The sequence below is a fragment of the Osmia bicornis genome, chromosome 13, assembly GCF_907164935.1.
Source record: "Osmia bicornis bicornis chromosome 13, iOsmBic2.1, whole genome shotgun sequence".
In the NCBI taxonomy this organism is placed as follows: domain Eukaryota; kingdom Metazoa; phylum Arthropoda; class Insecta; order Hymenoptera; family Megachilidae; genus Osmia; species Osmia bicornis.
This window is the reverse complement of record NC_060228.1, coordinates 6,675,768-6,694,917: the sequence shown is the minus strand read 5'-3', so window position 1 is coordinate 6,694,917 and position 19,150 is coordinate 6,675,768. Positions and strand designations below refer to the sequence as shown.

At 41.5% G+C, this 19,150-nt stretch overlaps 1 protein-coding gene and 1 long non-coding RNA gene across 12 annotated transcripts in view; one reads left to right on the top strand and one right to left on the bottom strand.

Annotated features, from left to right (window-relative positions):
• The window catches only part of LOC114880946 (probable nuclear hormone receptor HR3), a 108,653-nt gene that overhangs the window by 74,549 nt on the left and 14,954 nt on the right, over nucleotides 1–19,150 (bottom strand). For 2 of the 9 annotated variants that reach the window (XR_006830024.1, XM_046288475.1), the window contains exon 1: nucleotides 11,042–14,504. The exons of 2 other annotated variants lie outside the window; for them this stretch is intronic. Coding sequence is in view for 5 of the 7 variants with exons in the window: in XM_046288475.1 (XP_046144431.1) it covers nucleotides 11,042–11,228 (187 nt within the window). In the remaining 2 variants the exon portion in view is untranslated. Of the gene's footprint in view, nucleotides 1–1,022; nucleotides 1,075–6,910; nucleotides 7,008–11,041; nucleotides 14,505–19,150 lie in introns of those variants that run through there. 5 more of the 9 variants (XM_046288482.1, XM_046288476.1, XM_046288479.1 and 2 more) reach the window with 5 other exon arrangements.
• On the top strand, nucleotides 14,647–17,319 carry LOC114872587. 3 transcript variants are annotated; one of them, XR_003788794.2, is made up of 4 exons: nucleotides 14,647–14,883; nucleotides 16,159–16,234; nucleotides 16,331–16,460; nucleotides 16,771–17,319. It is a non-coding gene; the product is annotated as an uncharacterized LOC114872587 (long non-coding RNA). The 3 variants fall into 3 exon arrangements; XR_003788795.2 differs by having other exon boundaries at nucleotides 16,520–17,319; XR_006830027.1 differs by having other exon boundaries at nucleotides 16,331–17,319.

Genomic DNA, 19,150 nt, shown 5'->3' with positions numbered 1-19,150 from the left:
ACGCGTCGAATAAATCGACGCAAAATTTCATGTTTCTTCGACCGGCATCGAGTGTTACGAATCATAGAAACAGCTTACCTCTTTTTGCGCCAAATCTACACCTTTTGTTACCGTTCTGTGATTTTTGGCTTCGAACCTGTGCAATTTTTATCACGAATGTTTTCTGCTTTTCCTCTCTTGTCACGTAAGATGTCGCGGACTTTATACTCGGATTTCGTAACTTATACGATGTATGCGTGTTTGGATTGCGTTCCATTTTCTTTTTTCTTCTTTTTCCAAGCTGTCGCTGGCTTCTTGTTCGTATGCTGCCAATTTAACTGACTTGGATGTCTTCATTTCTCATTTCTTTGTAATTTTCTATCGTGTTACATTTTAGATAATAATTAGGTTATCGAACCTACTTTTTGCAGCAAACTGTTAGATATCTCTACGTTCGTATTCTACATCGGATACTTCAGAAACCATGTCACGAATACGTTCCAGCGACTGTCAAAGTGTTAATATTCGCGAATTGCCGAGAATACAGAGTTATATACCTTCAGAGCTTACAATATCGTAAAACCATAAAGGTTTCGCAAGTTTTGCGCGATTTCGATTTACATTTCGCAACGGCCCCTTGTCAGTTTTCGCGAGTGTACCCGTTCGTTGCGACAGCGGTGCTCGTGTGTCACGATTACAACGAGATTTTCACAGCGAGAGAAAAATTGTATATTTTCCATTGGACTCCAACGTTTAACGAGATCGGCCTTAACGTTTAGATTCAAAACAACTCCCGGGATCGCAATCCCGGTGTTTTGCTACTCTGTTCAAAGCGTTAGGAAAGTTACGTAGTTGTGAAATAAATTCGTGACCCGACTACCGAACGGGTTTCGATCACAAGTAACAGCCTGTTTATCCGCTCCGCTGAATTATACATTTTTCACTGTGTGGGCTACGATGCAAAGTAACGATGACACTACGCGATTCTTAGAAGAAGAAACTTTAACGAGATGTATCGGTGCTGATTCCGTGAAGGTACTCACCAAAATCATGTTTGCGTACTTCGATATCGTGCGACACGGTAGGAAGACTTACCTGAAACAATAATTAGAAACATTGTTATTCGAAGAAAAATTTTTACTATCAAATAAATAATTTAGCAGGACATCGATTGACTTGAGAAATACGAAAATATATAGTGCACTTGGGTTAACTCGAATTAATCATCAACTGTACTATAAATTTTCTCAATAATTGCTGATACGAAAGGTTAAATAGAGAAATCGACGTCCCACTGTGCCCATCTCTCCGATCAGTCAAACAAAAAAATTGACTCGTCGAAAGAATACACGTGTTCATTATACAAATCATTCCCATTAAAACGTTGTTTTCTCGTCGAAACGTTCCTTTCATTGCTGTTCCCGTTCGCGTGAAGAAAAGACTTGGTCGCACGTCGCAAATACAGCTTTGAGCTATTATTACGCGCTCATTTACAACCCCCCCACCCTTCACGTCGGGCAAAGAACAAAACGGAAGCTCGGTCTTTTACAAGAAAAAGGTAGCTCAAGTTGGAGGCGAGCGGAGCCAAGCCGAGTCAAGCTAAGCCAAGCCAAGCCGCGTCGAGCCGTGAGCCGTTCTCGTCTCGGTTGATGTGAAACCGAGTTTTTTTAAAAGGCAACGTCATGCAACTATCAACGTGCATCGCGAGGCCTTCTCGTTTCTTTGCGTTTGTTCGGCTGGCCGAGAGACCGTGCACGCTCCTAACGTAAGGAACGATTGTTGTCGGCAATAAGGCCTGTCGCAATCGGAAGTTTCGTCTTGCAACCGCCGCTCGGCCGTTTCGCTTCGGTACGCCGCGAGAGCCAACAATCTTGCTCCAACGATTCACCGGAATCGACCTGAGAGACCCATCTCCACGAACATCTCTCAAAATCTTCCTAAGAATACTTTTCAAAACAACCGAAGTCACTTCGGATCGATCAAGAAACAATTTATCAGTCCAAAGTCACTGATAACAAAATTTCCTTGAACCCTTCGTTACATAAGGTTAATTAGAATATGAAATTCTACAATCCTTACTTTATCAGATAATTATTTTATCAATTGGTTTATTTCGAGCTTCGTATCGCGTACGTTTGTACGATCGACTTCGAGGGGTAGTTCATAGATAAGAGAATGGTAAATGAAACCGGCATCAAAGATGATCATTTTTGCATGAGAGATTGAAAGAATTTATGGGCGAGCAGAATGGAAACGGAAAGGAGCTAAATGCGGACAGTCCGTTACGCTTTTAATAAAAATCGTTAAACTCAAAATAGGCGTGCTCGATACGAGTTTAATCGGACTTTGCCCTGATTTATAAGCCAATGGAAAATAGGTCTCGGATCGTTAACCAGTCGGGAGTCCTTGAGCGTATAAGGCGTTTTATGCTGTGAGTATACGACCGAGGGAAAGTCGCAACGATTAGTTTACAATCTACCAGACACAACAGTCTTCAGCTAGTAACATCCAAACACGTTAGAATCAATAAAAAGAAAAAAAAAAATGATTTATAATTCATTTTCACAGTCTATCGATTGTATGAATACCTCATTTCACGTTTTAATTAAATGCTAATGAAACCGGTTACGTTGCTGATGATGCATAAGAATAATTTTTCAAGAGAGCTCAAGTGTTCTTATAATCTCAAAAGTAACAATGATTATAGAAATTTGTATAATAAATATCCCAAATTTTTTGTTTGATATCAAACACCTCACCACTGTACGAAAACAAGAAGAAAAGAAATCGTTTAAAAATCCAGAAGTTCATTATCGGAAGAAAGGCGCGAGTTTTGAATTTTGAATGAAAGCCCGCCATTCGGTATTCATCGAATAGGAAGAGCCGACACAAAATGGTCGATCGCAGCGCCACGGGGGGGACACCTTAGTCGGTAAAGTTGAACATTGACGATAACCTGGCGAAAGTTATCAACTGGTCCGGTCGATACAAACGGCCGTTTTCCAAACGTCAGCCAGCGTCATAAGATTGGTCCAAAGCTGATGTCGGCGTCGGCAGCGTCATCTGACGTGGCATTCGGTAGCATCGTGACGACCGGCCTTGCAAGGCTGCAGGCCATCGAACTCTTGGCCTACTGCCGCGCCACGTAATACGTGTATACGATGCGCGAGAACGAGGATAACCGGCATGGCGAGAAGGAAAAAGGACGTGCGATCCGGTGGGAGAGCTCTGAAAACCTGGAAGAGGGGTTCAGCAAGAACCCAGTGCCGTGCGACAGAGGTGTCCGACCACTCGAGGTACTCCGGCCACTCTAGACTCGAGTGGAGGAAATTTCGTTTTAGCGGATCAACTCGAGTATGCAATTATTTGAACGACACTCCTGATAAATTTGAAAAAATTCTATGTACCCTGGGGAACGGGTCTGAGAAATTTGAATATCTCGAAAGAGCTGAAAGATTTAACTACCTTCACTGTACCAATACGTGTGTGAAGATCATCAGAGATGTTGGAAATAGAAACGATCGATAATTTATGAATACACGTTTTCTTTTTATAGTATTCGATAAAGGAAACGCGTAAAACGTAGTATAAAGATTTCAGAAGAATTTTTTATAGGTACAGGATTTATGGATATTTGATGCGCCTCTACACCGTTCCTTAAGATTTGATAACTTATAAAAGTTGGATAAAAAATCCTTAAGTTTTATTTATGCTATGAAGATTACAATGAAAATACTAGATTATATAGTCTCTAACACAATATTATTATTCTGATGCCCCTGGGTCATTCGCACCCTCTATGCACCCTCTAACGTAACAATAAAACGAAGGGTTGTGGAGATGTAATTTAGTGGACGAGGGGGATGATTGTAACATCACTTGTATAATAAAATAAGTAAAACACTTCTAAATCCTAGGCAATCTACTAGCGATGTCTGGATCTACTGCAGCATTACCACAGTGAAAACAGACATCGATGGTCAGACACTACTGCGAACTAAATAATCACCCTATTACGTGGTGCAACTAATGCACCACGTGTGCAATGAAAATGCAAAACGCAGCCTTTCCCGCAATTATTTGCTGTTCGCGAATGTTCTACGTCATTCAGCTGAGTGGCATTCCTGTGACGCGTATAAAAAAGCTTTCAGTCAAAGAGGAGATCCGTTTTATAAATGGGGAAGCGGGTACGGTATGTTGGAAAGGGGAGGAAGTGGTGACGTCGTCACGAGGAATTTCATCATATAGCTAGAATGCAAGGTATCAGTCGGTTTTAAGAGCACCACGGGAGGCCAAACCGTGCCACGGTCGCACTTCGAAGCGGGGCTTCGCTGTCGGACGCACTTTTACCCTACATCGTAGTGTAAGCTCGTTAACGAGACGAATCTCGTGGGCAAACCTGACGCTTCTAAGGAGGAATTAAATTGCCGAGGTGCGAGTTACCTTCTCCCCATGGAAACTTCCACCCCTCTGTCGTTATTAACATTTCAACGCTGGCTACAGTATTCATGATTTTAATTTTTAACCTTTCACGTTATTATCTTCGTTTATTAATTACAGTTTGAAAATTAGTAATTTTTTTGGCGAAGAATAAAATTATAGATGTTACGACATGCCCTATAACAGCATTTCTAGAAGATTTTGTTATCTTTATAGCAAAGAGGATTCAATTTGTAGAAAAATTCTTTTTATGGAGCAATACTGACGAAGGCATCCCTCAGTCGTAAAAAGAGGGGTCAAGTTACCTGGGGAACGAATCACGCTATCCCCTTGGAAATTTCTACCCTCTGACTTTGATGTTTTATTCACTCACGCATTAAGATTTCTTTTTATAATGATAGACGACTTGGACATTTTTAGACATTGTTAGACATTTTTTTTTATATTAAAAAGAATTGCGTTATCACATTCTGAATCATATTTCTTTGATACAGTTAAATAATCACGCGAATGCTATCGAGTTTGATAGTCGTATAAAATTATAAATTTCCGTATGGAATATTCATGATGTGCAAAGAACTGCATATGTATGAAATTCTACTAGGGATAACGCCACTCGATTAAATGTAACCAGGCTGTAAACAAGCCTGATACACGAAAGTGCACTCTATTTCGATAGAATTTCCTCTTCTTCCATCTGTTTATGTCTATTTACTAAGCTACACTTGAATTGCTCAATGTTCCTGCTTATCCGGCTGTTTGATACGTCCCGAAGGAAATGGCGAGAAGCTACCGAACTAACCCTCGCAATAAAATACCGTGGAAACGTTCCATCGTTGTCTGATATCGATTAGAGGAATTCTTTCGTAGTTTAACCCTTAGCCATTAAACCGTACCATCTCTTATCATTCAGACTACGATTTTGAAAAAAAGGAACCCTCTCACGAATTTGCATCGCTTTGTGCTGAAATTTTAATAAACCAATAAGCTACACAAATAATTAGATTTTCTGTTCTCCAATTGAATACTGAAGAACCTTGCAAACGATATCAAACAATGGAAATTAAAATACACCAGATTTTTATTGAATGTTAATCATCCGCAGAGCACGAGTACCTCTTAAAGTACTAATTATTTTATTTCTGCAAAGAATTGAAGATGGATAAATTGATTTTCTTTATGTGGTAGAATATAGAAGAGTAAAATTATTCTGAAAAAAATTAATTGCATCGTTGAGCAGTTGAAAAGCAGCGAATCCTACGAAGTACTTCAATGATTTATTCAAATATAATAATGTATATTTCTTGTTATTGTTATATTATAACATAACTCAAAGGACTACCCATATTAATAGAAAGAAAAACTTGAAGGCAACTTCTGAAAAATGAAAATTTCTTCTGGAATTCAACGACGCAGTATGCCACAGGAGGGATAATTTTATCGTGGGCTTTAGCACGATGAAATAGATGCCAGAAATTGATAAACGAATAAACATCGACGGAATATATAACATGCATTTGCTCCGCGTGCCGGGCACAAACGGTTAATGGCAAAGTGCCTGACCTGGTAACCCTCAGACCCAAGCAGATGTACTTGCGTGATTAATGCCCGGACACGTTACTCCCAAGTCTCCATTCTCCAGAAAAATGGTGCACAAGAAACACGCGTATGATATAATTGTAACGTAATCTGTGAAAGCATTAATCAATACGAGAATGGGATAATTCATCAGCCTTCGGCGAGCAAAGACTCTGTTCGATGAAAATTAATCGTATTTCATAATTCGAAAAAAAAGCAGAGTCCGATGTGCATACATAGATTATACGTTTCTTTGTAGAAATAAAATTTCAACGGAGTGTAAATATTCTTATCGAAGAATTTCGCGAAAAGAAGCTTACCGTTCGTCGTAATTTATTTTCACGCCAACAGTACAAAGCTGCGCACGAGCGATTACAAAAATTCGCAAGGAACTGAAATTTCTTTTAATCCTCGGTATGAAAACTATTGCTCGGTCACGTTTATCGATCAAGCGTTAATAACGTTAAACCGCACAAATTGATGTTAATTTGAGCTTCGGAGCGGTGTAGCTTCAAACGCGAAGACTATAAATCACAGCCTTCCCTTTCTTTCAGCAACGAGGATATTTAAAAATCTGTGCTACCTTGATCGATTCGCCTAAATATGAAGGGAAGACTTTTTAATTTAGAAAATAAAAACGATGGTATCCTAAGTAATTTTTCAGTAGCACCAAAATACAGGGTAAGAACGTATGAATAATAAAGAACCGTGGTTTATTTCTTCTGAAATTATTCGCTCTACATTTGAAACCTTTGATTCAATTATTCACCACGTCTATTAAAAACAATTGAAGCACGCAATTTCCCTGCAGATATGCGCCAAAAAGTGTGCGAGTCAGAAAAACATGAACCCCGGTTTATCGCATATCAACGGTATGTGCAGTGCACGTGCGGTAAATAGCAAACTGGCTGACCTGGTAACCTGTAGATCCGCGAGATGTGTTTTGCGATCCCGGTATGATGCATGCACAGGTAGTCCAACGACACAGAAACGCTGACAATAAAGATAAAGCTGCGCAAATGTCGACAAAACCTTAACCTGCGACAACAGAGAGCCTTAAATAGTTGACGTGTCGCCGGTATCAATAATCATCGGACCGTGTCGATGAACTACGAGGTTCGTTAATTACTCGCCGGGACAGATGAAAATTAATTGCTCATTAAACGATAGTCGAACGCGATATCGCGGTTGGCGAACAAGAACGACGGGAGTCGAAATTGTTGATCCGGTAACAAAGAACAAATGAGAGAATAAATATTCCCTCGGTGAAAATAAAAAAAGGAAAAAAAACACAACGGATATCGTTTCGACTTCCGTCAAAACACGGATGAAAATAATTCATGGAGATAGAATAGCGGGAGAAAAAAGAAATATTTTGCACGGAAACGTCTCTGGTTTCCGGACGGTAGGATCCTCGAAAATTTGTTTGCCAGCGATATGGAAAAAACGGGTGAATCGTGGATTGAAAAACAGGAAAGGGGTGAATGTTTTTAAAAATTCGCAGAGACGAATGGGTACCGATGGAATGTACGCGCGTTAAAAATTAACGAGCTAGCGAAACGATCGTTAAAAGAACGGTACAAGCTGCTAACAAGACGTACGTGCATAGATTTGGCGTTAAGCAAATATTATTTTCACGACGCGACGCGTCCGTGAATAGAGAGAATAAAAAAACCCTCGATGGATGGTTAATGAACGTATTATGCACGTATTGCCTCGTAAATTTTCCCATGGTACCGGACACGAGCTGTAAACTGCAAAATGCCTGGCCTCCTAACCTCTAGACCCGGGAGATGTGTCTGAGAGAGAGATCGTGTTCGCGTGAACACCGATTCCTTTGAAGGCTTCCTTTTCCGTTATGCGTAATACGCGTGCATGACGACGCGTCTCACAGCCTTAACGAAACGATTAAAACGGCTCTTTTCACCCGCCAAAGCAGCGATGTAAATGTAAAGCTTGGATCTTTCCGTCTAAGTAGTCTAATTCTTTATCAACCCTTTCGCTGAAAATTGCATCCATCCATCACTCGATATTATACTTGAAAGCGTGTCAATTTTTGTCATACCTACTGTTAGCCCATGGTACCAAAGGTTTAATAACGTTAACTGTCACGGTGGAAAGACAATAATACGAACAGTTAAAAAATAACATGGTTAATTGTGATTCTATCACCCGCTGGTGACCCACACCTTCGTTGCAACCGGTTTCATTATCTTCCAAAGGGTTTCAACGCGTTCGCGATGAAATGACCAACCCATTACGATAACAAACTTGTCGCCGTGCTACCGCAATACAGTTAAGTAATATTTCGTGTTAGCGATTGGATTGATTCCTTGATAAACGGCGATTAATTTTTGATCACGCGCTAATTATCGACTGTCACTCGGTAGCATTTTTCGATAAAATGTATCCCATCCAACATATGCTTAATTATAATGCAATTATCTCTCTTCCATTTGAAAAATCATGATGATTGATTTGTACTCCTTTTGAGTTCGTTTTTATGGAATGTTCCGAGTAGTTGGCGACATTTATTCGTGTCGTGTAACAATGAATCGAGTTAATGTAAACGGAACTGGAGAATCTGGCGGGAATGGTACGGGAACGCGTACGATCCATTGCGGATCCCGTCTAGGCCCGAGGGATCGTCGATTTTTCCACGATTCGTCGAATTCACCCCGCTTCGTCCCGGTTGCACGTTTTCCCTTCCAGTCGGACGCGCCGCGCGCTTCAAAAGCGAACGAATGGTGAGACAGCAGCACGTGGTGGGTACTCGCGGATCACCGAAGTAACGGTGTCCGGTAACCGCGTCAGAGCCGGTGCTAGCGGTACTCGAAAGCGTTCCGTTACTCGACCGACAGATCCGCTAACGCGACTCGCGCGCTCCTTCTTACTCCTTCTTTGCTTTGCCCGGTTCGCTCCGGCCGTGCCGCGCCACGCCGGATCGCGCCGTGGGATGAGAAGCGTGCACGAAAAGCGGCGGCATATCGGCCCGCTCCGTCTCGCTGTACAACCCGCGAGACGAGTAATGGCCCTTCATTACGCGAACGACGCGACCAGCTCGTCGAATCGACCTCGAACCAACGTTTCTCCTTCGCTAATTCAACATTGATTTATCATCCCTTTCCTCCACACCGAGGATGAACCTCGCGTAAAGAGTTGAATCAACCGAACAGGATCCTCTGATGTCTTTCGACCGATCCTCTATGTCCAAAATTTTGTACCATTTAAGACAGGATGCGAATGTGAATAAAATTTTTCCTAACTACATAGCTTGATGTTTATGTTCATTTGGAGCCAAAATTACCCACACTCAAAGAGACAGAAAGTAAGTATATCTTTGGATGCTGATTTTCAGAGTGAACCTAATTGTAAGTTGCCTAAGGCAGCTCAGAATGTTTCATCGTAGATGATCGTAGTTCTGGGAAGATTGACTTCGCCGATCGATATGGTAATAGTGGATTCTGATCGTTCCTGATTTCAGCGAGGAGTGGCTATGCTGCGTGAATAGCATCGGTTATTCGAGTGAAAGACCAAACTGCCGTTCCATCGTTATCGGTTATCGTGAAACAGTTTACGTTAAGATGGTATCCGATATAGACAAGTCTCATACGAAAAACTACCCAAGTGTTATACTCACTTATTACATACACTGCAATTTTTATAGAATTTAAGTTATTCAAAAAGAGACAAATTATCATTAAAAAAAAAAAAAAAAAAAAAATTGGGTACGAAGGATTTGAACCGAGGACCTTTAGTTTGCGAATCATGTGTTTAACAACGGAGCGGATCTATGACTCGCAATCTAAAGGTCCTCGGTTCAAATCCTTGGTACGCAAAAATTTGTTTTTTTTAAGAATCTCTCAGAATGTAAGGAGTAACTAACTGTAATTATTAATATCTTTTAAACAATTAGCCGTCTGCCCCCCCAAAGGGGGTATAGGCGTGTTCAGCTCGACGAGCTCTACAAGCTGGCAAAGTTTCATTAATTAGTGAGTGTAACACTTGGGTAGTTCCCCTTGTCAGACAGGTTTTGTTTTTTTTATATAATTTCCAGTTGAACATTATTTTCTTATACTGTTTTATTTTTGTTAACACGTTAGCCGTCACATCGGTCACGGTTGACTGACAGTACGAATTTAATTTGATTAAATAATTAGTATCTTTATTAATTCACGTTTGAAATGATCAATCAAAGGAAAGAGAAAGATAATTTTGAATGATTGATGTGTCAAAAATATTTCCTCTTTTACATTCTGTTTAATCAATTTGATCTAAAAGCACGGTTAATTTGCATGTATAATATCGGACGGTAAAAATCAATTTGCAAATTGAATGCAAATGTCCGATTAACCTTATGAAACAGGTGAACAGGTGCAAATGTTTAATTACGAATTCGGGAAATTGAATATCTTCCGTCAAATTTTACATTGACAAGAGCAAGAGAAACAGAGATATCTAACCGCAGAGATATCTTTTCACTCATTGAAATCGATTACATCGCGACCAATCTACCAGGTGGAAATTAATTTCGTTAATTAAAGCGCGATGCGGTGTCGCACGAGTCGAAAAGCATCCCCCTGAACGCATTATACGTCCAACATTGATCCGTTTTAGCAGGATGTAATGGCCCTTCGTTACAGCTACAAAACGTGACCCCAACCAGGGAAAAAGAGAAGAATAACCCCGACCGTCGCCTTTCATTCGTTAAGCCTGTTGAAGTTCTAACTTCATCAAGCTTTTCTTTTCCAAGAGAGCTTACTAACGATTCACAAGATTCTCATACTGCACCTCAAACAAAGGGAATAACATCCTGCTCACTTTCTTTTTTTCAAAAATAAAAACCCATCTTTCACCTTTGGGGAAGAAAAATTTCATTCGAATAACCTTCGAATACAACAAACATATTTTTAAATGAAAAATGTTCACTCGAAGATCATTCGAATTAAGAATTCGAGACAGCTACGAAAGGAACCGTACGTCAAATAAAATAATTAAAAGAAAACTAAATTGAGATTCCCATAGATCTTAAATATAACCCTACCGGAAGATCTCGATCGTTTCCTATTCGTACCTGTGCCCGTGATCGGTGGCGATGCCAACTGCGAGCTGCTTATATCCGGCGGTTGTTGATTCTGTTGCGTTTGTTGCGATTGTTGCGACTGTTGCTGTTGTTGCGGACTGTTCGCAGCCACTTGCACGGTGCCCGGACTCGCCGCGCTTTCCGCCATGATTTTCACGTTTTTATCGTTCTATGCGAGCAGTCTTTTTTATTTAAATCACAATCACAACATTGCTGCAGCTCGAATAAAGAAGGAACGTGATCGATTGTATCGCAACGAGCCTCGACGTTTTCTGATTTTGCTTAATGATTTGTTAGGGCAAGTGGATGATGAACGTATTAGATCAGACACGTTTCGATCTCGTAGCTGGGAAATTTATTACGAGGCTCCTGTTTGCGAATAAGATTTTTCCTTTTTTTTCTTTTACGTTATTTCCAGGAGAATTCGTTGCCTTTGCAACGTGCTCGATATTGTTTATTGCTGTGGATAATTTTCTTCTTATTTTACGATCAGACTATGTCCGACGAAGGCCTGCACCAGCTCGTCAAGCTTTTACAAGAAAATTCATCGACGATCGTCGTGCAATCTTGTTTAGCGTCCGAGGGCATCACGGAGAGTTCGAAACGCGATCTGGATGCCATCTCTTCCGTCAACGAGATTAAAGACGCACTGTCAAGGGCTGCTGTACCGTTCGATCGATCGCGCAGTCGACCCGATTAAAGTTCGACGATTCGATTAAGTTGGCAACCTGCTGAACGGAAAACGTGGATTTATTTTCTTCTCAGTTTTCTTCAGCAGTTCCAAAGACACGCGATTCTTCGACGATCCTACTCTCGATGCAACGAGGATGTAAGACATCGAGGTAATCGTGGAACGATAAATATTAGAGGGTTCTAGTGTGTTTTATTCGCGCACGATCGATCGTTATCAGTCTGCGATTGATTGGCGAAGCGTTAACGTGATCAGGGAAAGGAGTGTTTCTGATGAGGTTGATAAAAATTTTTAAAGAAAAAGATACGATTAGCAATATCTTTGCTTATTAAATTCGTGTAAAGTTCTTATAATCATCGGAACGAAAAGGACAAGCGAAAAATCGCGATAAACGAAGGAAGCTTACGAGGTAAAATTTCTATGTTTCTCCGTCGATCAGTCGAGAGGAGGATATTAATCTGAGGCACTGTTTTATCGTATCGATCGGAACCGTTATCCGAATCGTCCAACTTTATCCTTACGAAAAGAGAAATTCCGCTCCCGTGACGAAGAGAAAGAGAAATTCGAAACAATGAGGTACGACAAATTCAAGAACAAGAGAGACACAACGGTTCGCGTCGGTCTCCGATAATCAGTCGAGAAGGCATACAATTTTAGGCACTCTTCACCTTGTATTATCGATACCCTAAATATACTTGATCAACTACAACAGAAGGAATTAAAAAACCATTACCCTGAACACGAGGCGCTTATCGTTAAAAAACACAAGTAAAAAAGTCTCGAAAGCGCAGTAACAAGCAAGATGTCGAAAGGCAAGAGGGGATAGAATCACGAAATTGTACAACTAGAAATCTCTGTTCAGTCGAAGTACCGATTGAAAAAATACTTTAGGCACTCTTCGTTTCTTAATTCTCTGTGTGTGGTTGACGGTTCACACACCTATCTGTTAGGTTATCCTCGAACTTTTACCCCCCCGACGAGGGTCGTGAGGGAATGGAATTACAAATGTCCCGGTAGCGGCACGCCAACAAACGGAAGGGTGGAAAAGGTAGAAATAGGGTAGCGAGGAAAGAAAGACGGCAAAGGGTAGGAGTAGAGCAGCGAGTCGATAGGTCAGTGGGTCTCGTTCAAAGAACGACTCTCTTCGATTCACCCGCGCGTTCGTACGCGCAGCTACATCGCCCCCTTGCCTTCTAAATACCACTTCCACCACCGGTCGGTGTCCTCTGATGTGCCAATTTAGCTATTCGATAATCCAACAGGGTAAAAGTAACAAAAAAAAAAAGAAGAGGGAACAAAATGGTGAGAGGAGGAACGTCGAGTCGATAGGTCAGTAGGTCTCGTTCAGAAAACTGTTCTCCGAGAGTGTTGCATCCAGTTCGCACTTTCGGTTTCAACGTTCCCTGGATAGTTAATCTTGACCCAGGTAATTATCGATGCTCACCGAATTACATGTCCCTCTTTCAGTCTCCAAAATATATATGTATACACACTAGACAGATTCGAGTCACGATACGTTTGTCCAGGAATTTTCGAAAAAAAAAAAAAAAAACAGTAATCGAATATTTTCTCCAAGCTCCCTCGTTGACAAGGGCTGTGTCCGTTCAGAGAGCTTTGACTTAGGGTTGTCATCCAAAGGGCGAATCGTACGAGTTTTCTGTGCGACCTTCGCCACGACTAATTCGGTAGCTACGCTTTTCGGTCGATATTCCGTTAACAACCAGCCTCGTCGTTCAACACGACGTCGTACGACGTAGGGAAACAATTCACGTTTCCTCTTCCATCACATTTCGCCTCCTTCTGATCGTCCTCGCACCTTATCTCGATTTTACATCGTACAGGTAGAACTAACGTGATTCCCTTTATAAACTGCTACCACTATCGCCAGTCTCGATCTGCGTTCACCAGTGGAACGGTAACAAAAAGTTCGCTGTCGAGTCTGACAGAGTTTCAATCATCGAGCGTACTCCATTCGCCTGAAGGTTTATCGCACATAGTTTTCTCGTGGAAGATCATTGCACCCACGAATAGTATCCACTCGATATCGATCATCGTTCAGTTCGGTCAGGTTTCGATCGAGGTAGCAGGACTCAGGAGCCGCCTGATTTCCATACTTCCTTGGATCGCATGCCAAGTCTCGGATCACGTTCGACGAAGAGGTTTTTCACGTTTCGTCGGAAACGAGTGTAGACCGTCGGTCGTATCCACTTGGCCTCGTGGGCTTTACGTCATTCTCGTGTCCGTCATCCTGGCTAGCTGGCTGGTACGTGACCGTTCCGTTCTCTCGATTCTGACAGAGGAACACAACACACGGTACCACAGGAGAACTACACTGTCACGAGGTTGTCTCGCGTCGCGGTTGATAACGCGGTTCTATGGATCGCCACACGTACACCTGGATCACTGTCGATCCTTTTTCGAGGAAGAAAACGAGCTAACGGTGATGTCGTTTCGGTGCCGAACGTCTCGTTTCGGCAATGCACTTCACGGGGAACCAGTGGCTCGAGCTTAAAACGACCGTCAGCAGATGGCAGCCAGTGTTGAGCCACCGTTTTACTACCACCCCGCCCCGGATTACACTGATTCATACGGGTCTTTTCCCTCGTAGATCGTCCATTTCGTAAACAACCCCTGCCAACTTATTCTGTCCACCGACACCATCCAGAGTCTCGCACTTTCTCGCATCTTTTCACGGCGAATTTTCTTGCGATCCCGTCGCCGATAGAAATTGCCCGAAATATATCGGAATGTTCTACCCCTCAGGGCCAGTGTAAGAGGGTGTTTCATTGGTTAAACGCGATTCAGGGATGAGACGCGCACGCGCCGCCACTGCGCGCTCTGGATAGTATTCGTTCGATCCGTTACCAGCCTGTATTCGTCAGCCAGATAGACTGTTCCGTCTTCAAAGCGATAAGGTTACCACATTCGTATCTTCTATCATTTTTACCCTTTCAACGTTGCTCTAATCAATTTCACGAAATTCGATCAGATACCATTCGTTCTTCGATTCGTTTCATCAATTTTTCATTATCATCAGAGCGTAGGATCGAAATCAAGGGAGGAAAGAAATGAAGGGGTTGAAAAGCTGCGAGAAGGATCGTATCCCTTTAAGGTGAGGTAGTTCTACAATAATATATTCGTTCCAACTGTGTGTATTTTTTGTTCCATTCGTATAGTAGGTCGCTGTGTTGTTGTTGCAGATCGATCTGCTCGTTGGTTTCCATAAAAGTGACTCAGAATTTTCATTTTTATTCCAGCATATCGATTGAAGTTGAATTTTGATTAGCTCGATAATATACAATTGTCATCATTTTTAATATATTTATTTCCCTTTTAACCAAAATTTTAAGTATTGTACGTGCTTTTTTACGAATCGAGGGAAGTTTAATTTATCTGTCCCAATTACTTCGGTTAGAACAATTGAGCTAAGGAAAACAGGTATACCATTTATCGGGTTATAATTATTTGCACGTAACGTAGAACGCTTATATTCCGTGTTTCATCGTGTCCGTGCCATTGAATTTATCGCTACCGTTATACCCCTTTCGACTGAATCCCCGCCTCTCGCCGTGTCCGTTTGAGTTAAAGCGTCGCTCGAGCCGACTACAAGCAAAGGCTACACACCGAATACACTCTCCTCGCTCTCTTCGGCCCGATACGAGCCGTTGCATTTTCAGAACGGTACTCCTAACTGTATCTTACATACGTATACATACGTACGTGTTACAGGTATATATACGTATGTTTCTGCTCACCTGTCGACGTCCCGCCTAAGCACCCGCGCATACCGATCAGAAAACAAGGGAAAACGACCGCGTCGATGACCCTAGACGAGATGACGAATTCTACGGGCTGAATTAACGATCAGTTCCCAGGGAATTCGAGGGAACCGTTTGACATTCGAATTCACACACGTTACACTTAGGCTTCTTTGAAAAAATAATTCTTAAAAGTCATACTTTCTATTTTTTCACGATCTCTCTACGAACTTCAAAGACTATCAGGTTCTAATAAATTTTTATTTCAATTGTACCGCGGAACAATTGTTATCCGAGTTTGATGATTATGAAAGATAACGAACTCCATTTCTCAAGATCCTCTTTATTAATTACGCGGTACGTTATACGTTCTAGTTAGATTGAATCGAATTTTCCGAGGCCTGGTTCAGGAGATCTACCGCAACACGTTCAGAACAAACATTAGATCGTTAGATACCTTGTTTGGAATCAATTTTTTTTCCATTCCACTGGAATGAAATTTGAACGCCTTTGAACGAAATATTCGGTAAGATGGCGAACTTGTTTGAGAATATAACGACACACCGGTGAATAAATCCCTTTCAGTCAAGAGTCTTTAATTCGGTACCGATTTATTCGTGCGCAAGCAGCAATCAAGGAGGAAGCGGTTACTCATCGTTCAACGATCTTCGCTGAATGAGACCAGCCAAGTCAGCATCGAGGAAGGTACAAACGTTGCATACAATTAGGGAACAATCGGGCATGCATTAAAATAACGATCAAAGATTAAGGGAGACGGCTTAAACCGTTAATCGTTTTCAGAATACCGCTTGAATGAGCTGCTCGGAGCGAAACACGGATCAAAGAGTATTGGAAGAGAAGAATGGTAGACAAAAGAAGAAGAAGAAGGAGAGAAACGAGTGAAACAACGTGTAGCGGATCTTCTACGCAGGTATATACGTAATGTACACGTACGTGCGGGTCGCGTGTAGGGATACTCACGTAATGTAGGCCTGTTCCCGGAGGTACCGTAAGACCTTGCTGTTACGTCACTAGAAGCCACATGATTAGGAGAAAAAGGATACCGACGAGAAGGGAGAACAGAAAACAGGAACCGTACCCTCGGGCTGCACGCATCTTCCTACTCCGTTCACCGATATTTCTTCATACTAATTAATTCCCTTTGTCTTTCATTTTTCTTCAATTTTCTTCAATTTTCTAATATTTTATTAATGGTATTGTACGTTTCAATCATTTTTCAGTGATCGCAAGTGGAGAAGACTTTAACAGTTTCTTGGAGTAATTAAGAAATGCAAGACTTTTCAACATAAAATTTTTGAAAATTTTTTAATAGTTCTTCGAAGTTCAGAAAAATGAAATTAAATGATTTTGAACACAATATTCACGTAATTAAAGTTTCTAATAATTTCCAATAATTGCAATTAATAAGATAGAGGGTTATTTGATTTTTGGAGCAACAGAACAAAATCTGAAAGTGACCATCCGTGTCTAAAATAAGACACACAAGTGGGAAGTTGTAATCGCATTTCTGCAGAGGTTGCAGTAAATTTAGAGGTGCGAATTGGGCTAAGAGATCGCGAGCTGAACTGTGTGTGCAAACAAACCTAACCCACTTCAATTTCCATCCATTTCTCGCTTAATGTCTCCATCTAATGTATTTACAAAAACCTTGATCCTTTTAATCCTGTTATCCTCTACAAACATAAATTAGTGCCTAAATAAAATATTCATCAAGAGACCCGTAACCCTAGGTTATCCTTTTTGTGACAACACTCTAATATGCAAATTTAACGATGTAAACAATAAAATATTCATTATTTCAAGCGTTACAAGTTTGTACGAAATATTTCGTTAGAAACACGAAGAAGCATATTTTTCAAGAGACACGCGGAACTTCCAAAATGGAATCCCGTTTGATTCGGCGAAACTGACAAAACGCTATACTGTCACACGTTTGCCAGGCATTTCGTAAGAGGTCTACGTTTATTTCGTCACGTACAATGACTGTTGAGCCTTCACGTGAAATCATCAGCCCTTCCAAAATCCCCTCTCCCTTTTTTACTTCCCTTCCACGGAACCACCGTCACCGACACGGTCCGCGTCCACGTGTTTCTATCTGCGGTCAGTGCACCTTGCTGCACGAACCGCGGCCATTTACCGAAGGTCCACGTAACGCGACCGTGCTTAATAATCTTTTCTCCCAAGGATCGTCGACCTTGCCGATGGAGCTAGAGAAAAACCGTGAGGACAAAGAGGGACGAGGCATTAGATGGCCAGAGATAGAATTTTTCGAATCGTCTAATGTTTCAACGGGGCCCATTAATCCGTCCATTCTTAGAAGAATAGTTCTCCCTTTCCAATACGATTAACTTGGAATTCATTGGAATTTAACTTTAACCGAAGATAAATTTCTCCTAGAATTTATGATGCATCGAGTCTAAAACTGCTTATCGAGTGTAGGATACGTGTCGAAAATGTCTGAGACAATGAAATTGGAGACAAAAAGAGTGCACGTGAGTACAGATCGTTCGTCTTGTAATTTGATACGAACGTCAGATCTTCGTGTCGATGACACGTGTTAATGGAATGTTTAACTCGGCTGACAACACGGAAGTGCATATGAAATGCAGTCGCTGATCTTGCATCTTATTTTTCATTGTGTATCAAAAGATGATCATCCTTTTTCTTTCTTAAAAAATATTACCTTATCTTGTGTTTATCATCGATCAAAGAAAAAAATAGTATTCCGTAAATAAAACACGTAATATCGCCATTGACATTGACATTATTTCCTAAGCTACACCCTCGCAGTTAACCTATTTTACAATTCACCCTTCGATCGGCACCCTCTTATGTCAACCCTATTTTCACACCTCTCTACAGTGTCCTAATCGTGACAATCCCATTCTTGCGTGTCCTGCCGCATCTTTGCGAAGTCGAGCATGTCGACGAGCCCTGTCTACTCGCAGCTAGATAGAAATACCAACAGGACTAGGAGGAACAAGGAGAGAGAGGAAGGCGAAGGGAAAAGGTGGAGGCCCTAGGAAGAGACTCAAAGGTTCACGGCCGGGTGGTTGCTTTAAATCAGGCAGGTAAGGTGGTTTGACGGGGAAGAGACATCACTGGCCACGTGGTGGCTCAGGGGTCATTGTCCTGCGGCCAAGCTTTGTCGAGGTGAATCGGCTCGGGAACCGGGTACTCGTTCAAAACTTCCCGCTGCTTTTCGGCCCTCTTACAATGTGTTAGAAGGCCGCGTAGCCTTTTGTCGATTTACATTAGATTTCAACCGGCCATGTTACGTGAAACAGGCGCATGTGTCTTCCTGTTTCCAGCTAAAGAGGATGTTGGCTTACCGATATCTGAATGTACTAAGCTTTTAGTTTCTTCGAGTAAATAAATGAAAATTCTATTTTTTGTAGAACCGATAATAGACCACGTATAGCAAGGCACAGTTCAAATTTAATTTCAACCCTTTTTCTATTGACATCTTATCTCCCATCAGTCTATAAAATTTATAACATATTCGTTTTCGTTTTTCGGCTCGATTTTGGCCGCAAATACTCTTGCTTTCGTATCAAGGATCCCGACTGTTCAGCGTCGAAATTCCTGACCAATTACGGC